Source organism: Schistocerca gregaria, chromosome 3, assembly GCF_023897955.1.
Source record: "Schistocerca gregaria isolate iqSchGreg1 chromosome 3, iqSchGreg1.2, whole genome shotgun sequence".
Taxonomy (NCBI): domain Eukaryota; kingdom Metazoa; phylum Arthropoda; class Insecta; order Orthoptera; family Acrididae; genus Schistocerca; species Schistocerca gregaria.
In genome coordinates this window covers 168,255,518-168,273,215 of record NC_064922.1, presented here as the reverse complement: position 1 = coordinate 168,273,215, position 17,698 = coordinate 168,255,518, and the positions used below count along the sequence as shown (strand labels likewise).

At 40.1% G+C, this 17,698-nt stretch overlaps 1 protein-coding gene across 4 annotated transcripts in view; it reads right to left on the bottom strand.

Annotated features, from left to right (window-relative positions):
• LOC126355780 (phospholipase A1-like) overlaps nt 1-17,698 on the bottom strand; it is a 141,104-nt gene that overhangs the window by 25,485 nt on the left and 97,921 nt on the right. For all 4 annotated transcript variants that reach the window (XM_050006187.1, XM_050006186.1, XM_050006188.1 and 1 more), the window contains one exon: nt 288-485. In XM_050006187.1, the coding sequence (XP_049862144.1) occupies nt 288-485 (198 nt within the window). The remainder of the gene's footprint in view (nt 1-287; nt 486-17,698) is intronic.

Sequence of the window (17,698 nt, the reverse complement as noted above, 5' to 3'; positions counted from 1 at the left end):
TTAAAAACTTCAATCCTAACCATCTAATCAGTCTAATATGTCATTCACAGATGCACATTACATTCTTTTGTCCTCTTAATATTGTGGAGTAGTAATAGTGGCATCTTAATCTAAGAAAGTATAGCAACTGCCCATTTTAATAGTGTAAATTCCAGGATGGAAAAAGACAGGGAAAATAGGAAAGGACAGAGATGAGTTTGAACTCCCCCTCTCTCAATGTTTCAATGAACAAAATCAAAAACTTGCAATGTAAGTAGAAAGTAAAATGTTCTGGCACAAAAACTCACCATAATCATCAGTATCACAGCCTGGTTGCTCTGAACCTCCATTTGGAAAGAAGTCTGCATCTCCCAGGGTATATTTATATCCTAGAACACCAGCATTCGTATGGATGACCTGGACAAACTCTGCATCTTCTTGGTCTAGCATCTTCTCATTTTCTGGGTTTTCATTATCATCATATCCAGGCCCTGCTGGGTCTAATCCTGTTTCATATGTTAATTTAGTTGCACATTAATGTCATTCTCAAGTATTAGTTTGTGATTTAACTCAAACTGATAACACTTATCCATTTTTTGAAAACTCAAAATACTTGTGAACAGTCTGTATTGAACTTTTATTGTAAAAGGTATGCACACATGTATTTTTTGTCATGTACACTCCTGGAAATTGAAATAAGAACACCGTGAATTCATTGTCCCAGGAAGGGGAAACTTTATTGACACATTCCTGGGGTCAGATACATCACATGATCACACTGACAGAACCACAGGCACATAGACACAGGCAACAGAGAATGCACAATGTCGGCACTAGTACAGTGTATATCCACCTTTCGCAGCAATGCAGGCTGCTATTCTCCCATGGAGACGATCGTAGAGATGCTGGATGTAGTCCTGTGGAACGGCTTGCCATGCCATTTCCACCTGGCGCCTCAGTTGGACCAGCGTTTGTTCTGGACGTGCAGACCGCGTGAGACGCTTCATCCAGTCCCTAACATGCTCAATGGGGGACAGATTCGGAGATCTTGCTGGCCAGGGTAGTTGACTTACACCTTCTAGAGCACGTTGGGTGACACGGGATACATGCGGACATGCATTGTCCTGTTGGAACAGCAAGTTCCCTTGCCGGTCTAGGAATGGTAGAACGATGGGTTCGATGACGGTTTGGATGTACCGTGCACTATTCAGTGTCCCCTCGATGATCACCAGAGGTGTACGGCCAGTGTAGGAGATCGCTCCCCACACCATGATGCCGTGTGTTGGCCCTGTGTGCCTCGGTCGTATGCAGTCCTGATTGTGGCGCTCACCTGCACGGCGCCAAACACGCATACGACAATTATTGGCACCAAGGCAGAAGCGACTCTCATCGCTGAAGACGACACGTCTGCATTCGTCCCTCCATTCATGCCTGTCACAACACCACTGCAGGCGGGCTGCACGATGTTGGGGCGTGAGCGGAAGACGGCCTAACGGTGTGCGGGACCGTAGCCCAGCTTCATGGAGACGGTTGCGAATGGTCCTCGCTGATACCCCAGGAGTAACAGTGTCCCCAATTTGCTGGGAAGTGGCGGTGCGGTCCCCTACAGCACTGCGTAGGATCCTACGGTCTTGGCGTGCATCCATGCGTTGCTGCGGTCCGGTCCCAGGTTGACGGGCACGTGCACCTTCCGCCGACCACTGGCGACAACATCGATGTACTGTGGAGACCTCACGCCCCACGTGTTGAGCAATTCGGCGGTACATCCACCCGGCCTCCCGCATGCCCACTATACGCCCTAGCTCAAAGTCCGTCAACTGCACATACGGTTCACGTCCATGCTGTCGCGGCATGCTACCAGTGTTAAAGACTGCGATGGAGCTCCGTATGCCACGAAAACTGGCTGACACTGACGGCGGCGGTGCACAAATGCTGCGCAGCTAGCACCATTCGACGGCCAACACCGCGGTTCCTGGGGTGTCCGCTGTGCCGTGCGTGTGATCATTGCTTGTACAGCCCTCTCGCAGTGTCCGGAGCAAGTATGGTGGGTCTGACACACCGGTGTCAATGTGTTCTTTTTTCCATTTCCAGGAGTGTATATTTTTATAATCCCATGCAAAGCTTATTCTTGTACTGCATGTCCAGCAAATATTACAGAATACAAGGAAGAAAATATTATATCTATTTTAAAAAGCTACAAATGGATATTATTAAAAAGCTATGTGAACAGAGTTGGACATAATAAAATTGAAAATTGTATCCCCTCTGTCGTTCCTTCCAAATTTTGCAGGAAGTGGCATATTATCCCATATCTTGGACAAGTATCACAGACTGTGGCCTAAACACTGAAATTCTGCAACAACCACATTTCTACTTTGCAAGGAACACCACAACCCAGAGCATTTTTAGTAGCAAAGACAAGAGCCAGTTATAGCCAATTATGGGGTATAAAAAATCACTTGTCCTTATAGTAATAAGTTTTACATTGGTCAATTGGTCTAAGGCATAGTTGAACATGAACACAGTTGGAGGTTGCAGAATTCTGACTTCACATTGGCTGAGCGTGTACTGGGTGTGGGCCAAAGCTACGATCCCACAGTCCACCACTTATAAAACAAAATCCAAAAACAATCTGTTAGAAGCCCCAGAAATTAGTAAACATCCACCCCACAGCCCTAATTTAATATTAAATGATCAAACACAGGTCAATAATTCCCCTCTTCTAAACTTCATTTAATAGCCATATTTCTCCAATTCTTCCCATATTTTCTGACTCATATTATTCCTATATCGTTCCCTATTCGAATACTGGAATTCGATAGTAGGAAAAGGAAGAGAAGTTGGTGAATATGGATTGGGGGGGGAAGAAATAAAAGAGGAAGCCGCCTGTTAGAATTTTCCACAGAGCATAACTTAATCATAGCTAACACTTGGTTCAAGAATCACAAAAGAAGGAAAGAAGGTTGTATACATGGAAGAAGCCTGGAGATACTGACAGGTTTCAGATAGATTATATAATGGTAAGACAGAGATTTAGGAACCAGGTTTTAATTTGTAAGATATTTCCTGGGGCAAAGGTGGACTCTGACCACAATCTATTGGTTATGAACTGTAGATTAAAACTGAAGAAATGGCAAAAAGGTGGGAATTTAAGGAGATGGGACCTGGATAAACTGACTAAACCAGAGGTTGTACAGAACTTCAGGGAGAGCATAAGGAAACAATTGACAAGAATTGGGGAAAGAATTACAGTAGAAGAAGAATGGGTAGCTTTGAGGGATGAAGTAGTGAAGGCACCAGAGGATCAAGTAGGTAAAAAGACGAGGGCTAGCATAAATCCTTGGGTAACAGAAGAAATAATGAATTTAATTGATGAAAGGAGAAAATATAAAAATGCAGTAAATGAAGCAGGCAAAAAGGAATACAAATGTCTCAAAAATGAGATTGACAGGAAGTGCAAAATGGCGAAGCAGGCATGGCTAGAGGACAAATGTAAGGATGTAGAGGCTTATCTCACTAGGGGTAAGATAGGTACTGCCTACAGGAAAATTAAAGAGACCTTTGGAGAAAAGAGAACCACTTGCATGAATATCACGAGCTCAGATGGAAACCCAGTACTAAGCAAAGAAGGGGAAGCAGAAAGGTGAAAGGAGTATATAGAAATTCTATACAAGAACAATGTACTTCAGAGCAATATTATGGAAATGGAAGAGGATGTAGATGAAGATGAAATGGAAGATATGATACTGCATGAAGAGTTTCACAGAGCACTGAAAGACCTAAGTCGAAACAAGGCCCCCGGGAGTAGACAACATTCCATTGGAACTACTGACAGCCTTGGGAGAGCTGGTCCTGACAAAACTCTACCACCTGGTGAGCAAAATGTATGAGACAGGCGAAATACCCTCAAACTTCAAGAAGAATATAATACTTTCAATCCCAAAGAAATCAGGTGTTGACAGATGTGAATATTACCGAACTATCAGTTTAATAAAAAATACTAATGTGAATTCTGTACAGAACTGTTAGAAGCTGACCTCAGGGAAGATCAGTTTGGATTCCGTAGAAATATTGGAACACGTGAGGCAACAATGACCTTAAGACTTATCTTAGAAGCTAGATTAAGAAACGGTAAACCTATGTTCCTAGCACTTGTAGACTTAGAGAAAGCTTTTGACAATGTTGACTGGAATACTCTCTTTTAAATTTTGAAGGTGACAGGGGTAAAACACAGGGAGCAAAAGGCTATTTACAATTTGTACAGAAACCAGATGGCAGTTACAAGACTTGAGAGGCACTAAAGGGAAGCAGTGGTTGGAAAGGGAGTGAGATAGGGTTGTAGCCTCTCCCTGATGTTATTCAATCTGTATATTGAGCAAGCATTAAAGGAAACAAAAGAAAAAATTCAGAGTAGGTATTAAAATCCATGGAGAAAAAATAAAAACTTTGAGGTTCACTGATAACATTGTAATCCTGTCAGAGACAGCAAAGGACTTGGAAGAGCAGATGAATGGGATGGACAGTGTCTTGAAAAGAGGGCATAAGATGAACATCAACAAAAGCAAAAGGCGGATAATGGAATGTAGTTGAGTTAACTCGGGTGATGCCGAGGGAACTAGATTAGAAAATGAGACACTTGAAGTAGTAAAGGGGTTTTGCTATTTGGGGAGCAAAACAACTGATGATGGTCGAAGTAGAGAGGATATAAAATGTAGACTGGCAATGGCAAGGAAAGCGTTTCTGAAGAAGAGAAATTTGTTAATATCGAGTATAGATTTAAGTGTCAGGATGTCATTTCTGAAAGTATTTGTATGGAGTGTAGCCATGTATGGAAGTGAAACATGGATGATAAATAGTTTGGACAAGGAGAGAATAGAAGCTTCGAAATGTGGTGAAACAGAAGAATGCTGAAGATTAGACGGGTAGGTCTCATAACTAATGAGGAGGTATTGAATAGGATTGGGGAGAAGAGGAGTTTGTGGCACAACGTGACTAGAAGAAGGGACCGGTTGGTAGGACATGTTCTGAGGCATCAAGGGATCACAAATTTAGCATTGGAGGGCAGTGTGGAGGGTAAAAATCATAGAGGGAGACCAAGAGATGAATACACTAAGCAGATTCAGAAGGATGTAGGCTGCAGTACGTACTGGGAGATGAAGCAGCTTGCACAGGATAGAGTAGCATGGAGAGCTGCATCAAACCTGTCTCAGGACTGAAGACCACAACAACAACAACATTGTTCCCTATATTTATTTGTTTTATTGTGATTGTACACTCCATGTATGCTGCTGTTCTGCAATTTGTGCATCTTCCCTAAGTAAGAGAAATTCTTCACAGTGCTGTTATACAATTTACCTTATGTATTTCTAGTTACAATTGCCAGTTCTACCTTTTGCTCTATTTCTGTTTCACCTTCCATATGCAATTACCTCTTCAAGTTATACTTCAGTACTCTTGTCATTTTTTAATTTGAAATTGTTTTACAGGCAATTAAGTTATTTTACCTTATGTACATCAGCATTTTTTGGCTTTCGATGTGACAGCCTTGATTTTTGTGCAAAGCCCCTCCCTTTTGCAGATTCCACCTAAAATGTATGAATTACTGTGTCAGCTGGCCCCTTCACAAGAACTGGCACCTCTTACTTTTGATCATATGTGCAGTTTATTGTCCAACTACTATTGCAAATGAATGCATGTCATAGCAATGCAAGTTGAATTCTACTGGTGCCACCTGAAACCACAGTAGCCACACAGGGTCTAGGCAGCCAATTCCTTACTGAGGCCCATATCTACTCTTATGCAGACTCTGTGTTGTGTGATGGAATTACCCCCTTAGCGCCAAATGAGAAAGTGCACCAGAAGGCTTTACTATGAAACAACTAGAACATATGGTCAAGCCCCAAATTAAAAAGTTTATTGTGCGTTATTTGCCAGCTGATGCCTTTCTCTGTTTTCTGAGCACCATTCACTTCACGCCTATGGGGAAGTGGAACCAGGCTGAGTTGATTCACAGCTGGTAGCCGTGCACACTCCTCCACCATATGAAGGCTGCAGCACACCTGCTGCAGTCAGGTTCATCTGGTCAATTCACAGCGGGATTGCCAATGTTGGTGCAAGGGTTTGGTCACTAGCCCCAGTGGATACCGGCCAAGGTTATCTGCCACTGAGGATGCTGTCTGTGAGATGTCTGTACAGCCGATGGCTGGTAGTTTGCCACTTTGATTGGCTGTGCCCCCACTTGCTGCCAGTCAAGCCACCTTCCTCCAGCCCCCTCATCATTATTTCATCACCCATTGTTGCCAGTGGATCCATCCCCATCTCTTCCACACTGGCATCTGTCTGCTGATGATGACACAGAGATGGCGATGGCACCCTTCTCTCCAGCTGTCCAGTGCTGTCATTGGGCACTTCGCAGGCCCACCTCCCTCGGGCACGCCGACATCACCATGCATTTTGGTCCTATACTGTGTTGCCCTGCCCATATGGCCCATGGCCCACGGCCCCCACCCCTTCGGCACCATTCTGGGTCGAATGCATGTGCCTTTCATTGGGCTGCTGGTGTGTTGTCCATCACCTTTGCACAAGGGAGAGATCACTGTATCCTGCAGCTAGTGCGTGTGAGTGCAAGTGCATCAAGTCTGGTGTTGGTGTGTGTGTGTGTGTGTGTGTGTGTGTGTGTGTGGGGAGGGGTTTCTGCATCAGTCGTCAACTGTATCAGTGTGGGCTGGACACTGGAGGCTGCCTGCAGGAGGCACAAGCACAGTGAAGGCTCTGCCATGCTGTCTGCCAGTGACACACACACATATATGTGTGGAGTAGTGCTAACTGAGTTCTTTTATGTCCTGCCAGTGTCTTGTTCACATCAGTGTACTGTGTCTTGTTACGTGGTTTTCCATTATTGTTAGATATTCATCAATAAAGCCATATTAATCTTAATTGGACCAGTCTCATGTATTACTTGGTAACTAAAGAAACATCTATCCAGCCTACAACCAAACATTTACAATCAATGGCCTGCCTGACAATGAACAAAAATTTATTTCATCAGTCTTCTCTGACTTTCGCAATCATCATACAATCTGACATGTGCTTAGAGCTGCCTTTCATCAACAGTCTAATGGATGAGTTGAACAAATCTACCAGGCTTTCAAGGTAAGATGAAGATTGTCATCTGTTTAAAATCACCTGAAGACATTAAAAATAATTTTTAACATACAAAGGGCCACCCTGATCCATGAGAGGAGTCTGGAGGGGCTCCACAGCCAAGAATCACCAACCCTTCTACACCTAGCGCCTCTGTAGATGAAAAACAAGATGTCATCTCATCATCAGTATTATACTGGTGCCACCATGTGGGTTGGTACCAAACGATAGCAATGAGGGTGAGTCCCACTACAATTACAGCTACACAAGGCTGTTCTTCACAGAAGTTGAATGACTCCAGTGGCATTGGATTCAGAATCAACTCCACAGCCAGCAGCACAAATATAACTGACATATTACAACATACTGCAGCCACACCACAGAATATTCATTTGCCACTCCCACAGTGCCCTTGCCTTCACATTGTGTCTACACGATCATAAATACTCTCAAAACTAATCAAGTGGATCCTGCATCATCAACAGGAACAGCTGAGGCAGTTGCTGGTGACAGCTGGGTACAATTCTACCAAAGAGAAAAAGAGTCATGCAAAGATATAAGGAGCATTCAATAAGTAATGCAACACTTTCCTTTTCTCAGCCAATTTCAAATCAAAAGTGCAGAATCTGTTGTGGGGATTTGTGGAATATTCCCACTTTAGCCCTTACAGTGTCATGAAGTTCTGATATGTGGTGGTGCTATACACAGCCTTCAAAATTCTGTAACAGAGGTGCATTCCAAGCAGACAGTTGTCATTGAGTTTCTTTTGCTTTCAGAAAAAATGTGTTGCTTATTTACTGGATACTCGTTGTATTATAATATACAGTTCTACTGCACCATTTCCAACCCTGGACAACTTCCAATGTTATAACCAGTTGGCTTAGTCTGGTAATCTCTCTTTGCTACAGAGTAATAAGAATAACAGTCCAATAAAATCCATCCTGGCCAGTTCTGAAATCCTTTATCTTCACCACTTTCTACATATGTTTGAGCCAGGCACCTTCTTGAAGAAGGACGATGTCACCGATTCTAATCTCCGCACTTCTACCAACATTCTGAACTTGATGAAAACACATGAGTAAGAGCAAGTAATCTTTGCTGCACTGATTCCAGAAGTCTTCTGTTAATTTCTGCTACAGGTTGAATTCTTATATTAAGTCAATTGGCTTTCAAGGCTCGATCCCACTCAATCAAGTCGTAAGTCTCATCCACACCAGAAAGTGAGCTGGCACAAGCACATCATCGTAAGTCTGGAAGACAGGTGTAGAGCTGAGCATGGCTTTGATGCTTACAAGAAAAATCGGAAGTCTCTCTTCACCAAGACTGCTTCACCCGAGTAATTTACAAAGGCACCATTTTACTGAACCAACCATTCTTTCCAACCTGGCTCCCCACAAAGCTGCACATAGGAAAATGAGATTCAAAATGCTGGGGTCTGCCCATATCAATGTTAGGATTATGGAGTAGTCAGTCCAAAGACTTGCTCTGTCAATGCCACAGTTGGTAACATTGTATTAATAAAGCAACAATATCATTCCCAACAATGTAGCTTGTAATTCAATACCTGAGACTGTTACTCTCCTGACAGGTACTAAATTGGTTTTACTGCATATAAGGTTTTTATTAGTGTTCCCGTGTTCCTCACAACTGACGAATTAGGTGGCACAATATACTAGCTCAGAAGCATCACAAAAGTTATGAGTGTGCAAGATTCTGTTCTCACAAGTTGAGATCCACTTGCATATAGATACATAGAGATTAGGAAGTCACGATAGCCTAATACACCATTTCGAGACATGGTGATTAAGCAGGATTTTGTCCAAACACAACCATAGTAGCCAAGTGTCTTGGAATAAAACCTTTTTAGTGATGGATACTGGCGAGACTAGACCCAGAGAATCATAGGTGTTTGCAGTAACTCAAAGCAAATTTCTTTTGGTAGCTATCATGTCTAGTGTTTTGCCAGTGACAACCATTTGAGGTACAGGGAGCATATTGTTTGTTGTGTTCCATAACACACAAGCTACTGCAGCATTCACTTTTATGACTTCTTCTTGGGCCTTCCACTTTTTGCTCAACCATGGCAGATTTGCTACTGTTACTATATTTGTTGCATCAGTGAAATAAGCTCATAGTAGAGACCACCAGTCTGTCTTGTGCTTCAGTTCTAATTGTAGCATCATCTGTGTACATATTTTTATGTATTAAGGCTGCAACCAAGAGGAGTAAGTGGTTGTCAGTTTCCTGAGAGTGGACAATAACAGGAAGAAGCTGCATATACAACTGAAAGGAAGACATTTTAAGCGGTAAACAGCTGTCTCCGTTGTGTGAACTGGTTGTGAAGTTTCACTGACAGGTGTGTTGCACTATAGGAATCTCACAAGCTCTTGCTCATACATGTGAAGAGCAAGCTGAAGGGAAGTTTGTGTGATATGGGCTATAATGGCAAAATGTCATAGGCAGAATCATTGTAGTGCAACCATTACTTCCGGTTGAAGGTTTCTGAAATGTCATTAAGCTATGTTGGGCTCTCTTCTTGAGCTGATCCATCAAAAACAGGTCGCTATTTTATAGTTCCTTGTCCTTCTCTTTTTTTACTGTGTGGTGTGGATGATGAGAGGTGTCTGTATGTGCATCAGGAGCTAACTCAACATGATCTTGCCTTATGTATTCTAACATCAGAGTGTCATAAGCAAGTCTTAACTCATTGTGTTTAGTACACATTTTTACAATGCAGTATCTTGAAAGAAATAAGATGCACTGAACCCTTCCAAAAGCATGGAGTCTTTCATGCTCACTGATGGTTCCTGCTCCTTGCCTCTTGCAACATGAAGGTTAATGGCAGTCTGAATCACTGCAATTCCTGTTCAATTTATGCTAAGTATCTAGTCAAACTTCGAGGACAATCAGTTAGAGACAGAAATAGTAGTATGGTCAGTTTGCCAGTATTGATTGGCTCCTATAAATAGATCAATGAAAACAACTGTCTGTCAATGGGATTAGCCAGAGACAGGTTACACGCATGCTGCATAATTCAAGCATCTTGTGGTACAGAAGGATGGCTGCTGAGCAAATGTGAACTCTCAAAGGCATTGATACTAATGAGCCCTTTCTTCCATATACTTCTTAAATTCAGACAGATGACTCTGCATGATTCTGATATGGTGACTGTGGACCCAAATGCGTCAATCTTAAGGGCCAATGTGTTAATCACTTGCAAATTCAAACTGGAAATCAAAGATCTGTCAGCAAAGTGGACTGGTTGTCAGAATCCAGAACAAAACATACCAGTTTTCTCTTACCTGTGGGTCCATGCTCTTTGCGGATGTGTGAAGCTGGGGCATCCTGTGTTTACATTACCCACTGAACTAGAACTCATTTGCACTCTAGGAGATGTAGAGGTTTAATGGACACAAACAGATTTGTGATGATTGCCTTCACAGAATGAATCAGTTCACAGAATGAATAGAAAGTCTGGCCTTTCTTCATACAACTTTTAAAGTATGGCCTAACTTGCGGCAGAGGAAACAGTTGTTAAATGACTTCAGTATCTTTAGATACTTCAGTTCTAGTTATTTCTTGCTGAAATTAGTAAAACCCAAATTAGCTGTTGTATTGCCAGCTATACTGATACACAACTTGTGATAAACTAAGTCTTGTTTAGTTTCTTCTGACGTGTGCATTCCACTGTTTCTGTGAGTTTCTTTCCATATATATAATTGGAGAAGTATGTATAAGTGGAAAATGGCTGCCTGTAGTGCAGAGAAGAGGGCTTTTGGGAAAGGAGCTACACTGAAATCCCAAGCATGTGAGTTTATATACAGATTGCATGTTTACTTTGAAAGGGAAAGGGACAATGGTGGGCCTTTCATATCAGTGAGAAAAGTGGTTGACAGAGTGGCAGAGGCATTGAAAACATCTCTACAGCAACAGTGAAGAGAGTCGCAAATGATAAAGAGGCTGCTAGCTATTATTTTGACGTCTGGAAACCCAAGGATGAGACCATGTTGTGTGACTGAAACAGACAACTTTGCCGAAAGTGCTATCAGGCAACACATATATGCATACTAAAGCAGGAAGGAGTGTCTGACACTCAAAAAGTTGATGGTATCACTGTCAGACAGTGGTTTGTTCACAGGCAGAATGACAAGTCTCTCTACTGTTTTGAAAAAAATTGGCTTCCATTAAAAAAAGTTCTCCGCTTGAAAAGTATTAATGGAACACAGAGACATTGTAGCATGGAGATGTTGTTGCCTGCGTGAGTTGCTAGCAGTGAATCCAGAAAATGTAATATGGATTGACGAAACATGGGTCAACATGCATCATGCACATTCTGCCGCATGGACACATGACATGCGTCACGGAACTATGAGTATGCCAACTGGTAAGGGAGGGCAACTAATTATAGTTCATGCTGGCTCTATGAGCGGTTCTGTTCCTGGTGCTATGATGATGCTCTAGTCAGAAACAAAAACTGCCTACTATAATGAGGAGATGAATGCAGATACTTCAAAGACTGGTTTGCTACCAAATCTCAGTTCTGGTAGTGTTTTTGTAATGGAAAATTCTCTGTACCATTCTGTACAATTAAATAAGGCACCAACAGCTGCTGCAAGGAGAGATGAAATAGTCAGCTGGTTGAAAGATAGTAAAATAGGCTTTGAACAGAATATCCAGAAAGTGGAACTTCTGGAATTAGTGAAATGATACAAGTCACAGAAGATGCATTATGTGATTGATAAATAGCAAAGAACCACGGACACAAAGTTAGACATCTTTTACTGTACCACTGCCATTACAAAGCAATTGAACTCATCTAGGTTCAAATAAAAGCAGATGTTGCAAAACAAATCCTTTATGTTGTGAGACACACAGAGGATGCTAAATGAGGCTGTCACACAAATAATGCCAGAAAATTGGAGAAGCGTCATCAACCATTTGTGGAACGAGATTACAAGGTCAAACACAGAAGAAGGTGTAAGAGAAACATCTATTCATAATATTGTAATTTCTTTATCAGACAACGAGGACAGCTGCAGTGAAGATACTGAAGACTATGCAGTTGTGACAAGAGATGACCAATCAGATGATGATGATCTTGGGGTTTCCATTCTCCCACATGAAAAATAGAGATATTGTCCTTATTTGATATTTTATATGTAACATCTGTGCAATTTGTTTTACCTTGTTAATGTTGAAAATCTGATTGTGTGTAATTTTTATTTTGGCTGGAACCATAATCATGGTAATTTTTTTTAATGATGTTACTGCCATTTGAAGGTAATAATTTTTATTTTATTGTTATACAGTCCAGAGTTTGGCCATAGGCCATTTTTAAGTACAGTAACTTATTTGTATGTCAAATGCTATCAGACATCATTAAAGAAATATTTATGTGTATGTATGTGTAAGGTGATAAACACTGGTAGCACATGTGAAAAAATATTCCCTCAAGGAACACATCGATCAGCAGAATGCTGCTCATACAGGAATGCTGCAATGAATGACCGGCATTGTTCAGTTTGGAAGGAGCCGAGTGATGCTGTGGGCCGAACAGTGGGGTGGGAATGTCTGGCACCTCATTCTCCCTGCCATTGTCTCACTGTCCATCCATGATGAATACTGGCAACTGTGCTGCCATGTGTCAGAGCTCTTCTCGCAATGTACGGAGTATAGTATTCACCATAATGGATGTATTTGCTGATAAGGGGTTGCATTCTGTATTTCCAGTCAATATTAGAAGCCACATTCTATTTTTCACTTCAAAAGATGTTGGATTGTTGTAAAATGCACTCAGCCCATGAATTCTAAAAACAAATTTCCCGGAACAATCTTGGTTTTGCCAATAAGTCAAAATGTATGAAGCTCTCATAATTGTTTGTGTCAGTGTAAAGTGCAAAGAACTATACAGATACAGAGTGTACTGAAATTATGAAACCCTTCTGGAATGACAAGCAGGTATTGCTTTTTGCCACAATACATGTTAGAAGAACCCTTTAGTGTGTTCTGTCTAAGCTTTTATAAGATCCAACACTCCATTCAGAAATTGAATTCTTTCGCTCATTTCTGATTTGTTGATTGGCAAGGAAAAGTATAGTTCTTCTTCAACAAGTTAAGTGAAAGCTTTGGGTGAGAATGTTCTTAAATGTGAGCATTTGTAATATCTTTCAGGCCTCATTCCACCTCCTTTTTATTACTAAGTTACATTACCTGAAATTTGTTGGTGTTTTTTGCAGAAGAAGCACATCTATTTACTTCCACAACAAACTTTGAACACTTGGCTTTCAAAACATTGTTACTTCTTTTCAAAGCATACTTTTCTTTCCTCAGGAGTGACATTTTAATATTTCATCTGTTTCCCCAAATCCTTGCACAATTCACCTTAACAGGATCAGCTCTTTTAAAGCTTGACAATCATTTGTGCTGGAGCTCTCCATCTTTTGGAAATTGGTGATAAACAACATTTGCAGTTTTATGTGAAGCTTTTTTGCATTCATCAATAGCACAATGATTTCTGCTTTTGCTCATAGTACTTTAAAACAGCCAACAACAAGAATAGCTAACACGCAACTGCATTCTATTTGTTTCAACAGAAGGATTTGGGAATTTGCTTGCACACTCATAGTGTTCTTGCTTGACGCTTCTCACTTCCTGTATTTCCAGTGACATGATGGTGTTCCTCCAGCAATCTGCACAGGAAGCCAATATGGCATGCCCTGTGTATACATGTCTAACGCATCACAGGAAAATATTGCAAATGGTGGTTTGAGAAACGTTACTCTCGAAGTAAATTTTATTTCACACAAGATAAATTATGTTAAGTGTAAGATTGCACGATGATTCCTTAATTCACGGAGTAGACATTTATATCATTATTGAAAATTTTATTGGCACATTTGTGTCTGATATATCTTAAAAGGCAACACATACTAAAAAAGACCAATAACATACATGAAAGCTTAGCTTTTCTTGTAGCTAAATTGTTTGTATATTAATTTAAGCTATTAACTTTTCCTATTTGTGTTTACAAAATTATTAAAATATTGGTACATTATTAAAATATTGGTACATCAATATTTTTTCCAAAAAATATCAATATATATTGTCATATTTCTTCTACTGATATTGTTGTTGTTGTTGTTGTGGTCTTCAGTCCTGAGACCGGCTTGATGCAGCTCTACATGGCACTCTATCCTGTGCAAGCTGCTTCATCTTCCGGTACCTACTGCAACCTACATCCTTCTGAATCTGCTTAGTGTATTCATCTCTTGGTCTCCCTCTACGATTTTTACCTTCCACACTAAATTTGTGATCCCTTGATGCCTCAGAACATGTCCTACCAATCGATCCCTTCTTCTAGTCAAGTTGTGCCACAAACTTCTCCTCTCCCCAATCCTATTCAATACCTCCTAATTAGTTATGTGATCTACCCATCTAATCTTCAGCATTCTTCTGTAGCACCACATTTCGAAAGCTTCTATTCTCTTCCTTTCCAAACTATTTATTGTCCATGTTTCACTTCCATACAAGTACTTTCAGAAACGACTTCCTGACACTTAAATCTATGCTCGATGTTAACAAATTTCTCTTCTTCAGAAACACTTTCCTTGCCATAGCCAGTCTACATTTTATTTCCTCTCTACTTCGACCATCATCAGTTCCTACTGATATATTGATAATGAAATGGTAATATCAAGATCCAATACTTTTATTTTATTTTATATTTTTTTCTACAGTATTCAGTTAAGACTTGAAATTGTTCTTTTGAAATTGTAATAGAACATAATTTTACTTTGACTGTATGAAGCAAGTATAGGTGGCACAAAAGAAGTCCAATTGCACTGGGATTTGGCAATGTGAATGGAATAACAAGACTTCTGATGTGAAGAAGTAGCACACCTGTTGCATTAAAAAACAATTTTTCTTCACATCAGCATTCTTCAAAAATACTTGCTGAAAATAATGAACAAAAATCTAAATGACGAGACTGGTCTTTGACATGGGCAGAGATGTGTGAGGGGAAATGTTCATGCAATCAGTCCTCAGCACTACCAGCAGAAACTGCAACATTTAACTTCACCATACAACTCCTAGGTCACTGGCGTTTGTAGAAATGAAAATACAGGGAAGACGACATGAAGTGTTCAGGACAAATCTGACATGTGACGAAAGGGAATGACAGAGCCATTGAACACCTTTTATTTTTCCATTTACATGCAGTTACCATTGTTAGCAAAGTGGTTATTGCCAGGGTAAACATGCATCACTTTCCTATCAATTCCGTTATCGAGTGATGTGGTGAACCCGTATCCGGCCATCCTCATTTAGATTTTTCACGATTTCCCTAAGTTGCTTTAGGCAAATACCCAGATGGTTCCTTTGAAAGGTCATGACTAACTTCTTTCCCCATCCTTTAGTCCTCTCCCCCCAATCAACTAACCAATCAACCATTCCTATCAAATCTTGCTCTAAGGGGTTAATCAGGCTGCTAGCTTGTTGATGTACAGAATATCTAATAACAAATCAGTACTTAAATATATAGCTCTAAAACCAGCAGAATATTAATAATGTGCAGCCAATATTTTTATAGGCTGGTTTGTCAATATTTTTTTCCATTGATATGTCGATATTTATTCTCAATATACCAGGGGCCGATAATGATTTTTTTTTTTAATTATATATATTGATATATCGGATTCCACTATGTGCTACTTAATAGACATGTTGTTATTGGTTGAACGCATCACATGTCCTATGCTTTGAATATCTGCAGTCATTCGCTGGTGAGATGACATGACGTGACATGAGCTATGACGCTGAAAAAAATGCATCGTGATCATGTTCACGAGCCAGTGTTGGCCTGCAGGCCATAGTTTGGAGACACCTGATTTACACACTTACAGCATCTGATTTGATTTAAATAGATCATGGTTGAAGGAGGCAAGGAAGAAATAAACAGAGAACTCTGTCTCATGTAAAGAAGGAAATATGTTTCATCTACCTTGCTATTCTTGGATTATGTGCCCAAAAAATCTTTATTTGCCATGTGATATCTTGTTTATCATATTCTCTGGCAGAAAACTCCAGTTTACCAATGATATACGCATGTATCGTAATGTTATGTTCTCCTTAAAATTTAATCCAAAACAGAATGATTACATTTACCACTGCCATAGAGTCTATATACCTACATTAATTAATTTTAATTAATTTTCCTGCTGATTTTATTTTTGTTGAAAATAATAACCCTCCAGATACAAAAGGTATACTGTCACGTTGCATTGGTTTCATTTAAGGTAAAATCACTCTTTCTTTTATTTGGAACTCATTTTTGTATCTGTTCACTGTTATATTATTGCTAGCAACCTGTGATCACAGAGACATAGTGAAATATGGGGTTTCTTTGCCAATGTAGGTGATGGGAAAGCCAAGTGCAACTTTTGTCTATTTCATATAAAGGAGGAAATACATTCAAACTTGCTCGTCATGTTTGTATGATGCAGCCAACAGAGTCTTTGTGTGTGTTTAGCACCTCCTGCTCCTGCAATTCTTGATATTTCTTGTAAAGATAACCAGGATGATCAGCAACAAACATCAACACATGCCAGAACTGAATGGCAGTCACTGCCAGTGGATGACAGTACCACCTCAACAGCAGTAAGTCAACCTCCAAATCAAGGAACACTGTCTATGCATTTTGTGAAGCCTCTGTCTAACAAAATAAATCAACTGTGGGTTGTGAAAGCTTGAATTTTGTGTGTGTGTTTGTGTTTGTTATTGTCTCTATCAATGTGCCAACGCTTTCGTTTGGTAAGTTACATCATCTTTGTTTTTAGAAAATAAATGACGAGAGATATGTTGCACTTGGCCCGTAAAAGATTACTTGTCCCTTAGCATATCTGAGAGCAAGCAGTTTCAAAACTTCATAAGTAAACTGAATGGCACTTACTGAATGCCAGCATAAAAGACCATTTTCAACAAATTTCTCCAATAACATTACACAATGACAAAGGAAGTAATGGCAAAAACCAAAATTAATTCTGTAGAAACAATTGTGTGGATTATAGTCAGTAATTAGAGCTATTTGAGTTCTGTTCTGTGTTTGAAAAGGATGTTGACTACCAAGTGTGGGAAGGCAGATATTTAGCTTAAAAAATTTATAATTGTTTATTTGTGTGATTCTGACTAATGCAATAAGTAAAGAAGACCAAAAAGTTCTGTAATATTTCATTACAAAATTTAATGCATGACTTGGAAAAATGTGGCTCTCTCCTCACAAAGTATGACTCTATCAGCAGCCAATTAAAAGAAACTTCAAGAAGACTACATTGAGGAGACTACCTAAATAACTTATTTCTATTAAGATGATTCTTTTTCTCAACATTGTAATTACTCAGTTCACATTCATATTTTTTCATGTGCACAGTTACCAATGCAAGCCACTGAATGCCTACTTATGAACTTCAGTCAATCATTTTAGTGAATGCCAAAGAAAATGGGAAGAGGTTACATTCCAAATGAGCTGCCTACAATAATCTATTTTTTGAGAAGTTGAAATCTTCTTTCAGTTTGTTTC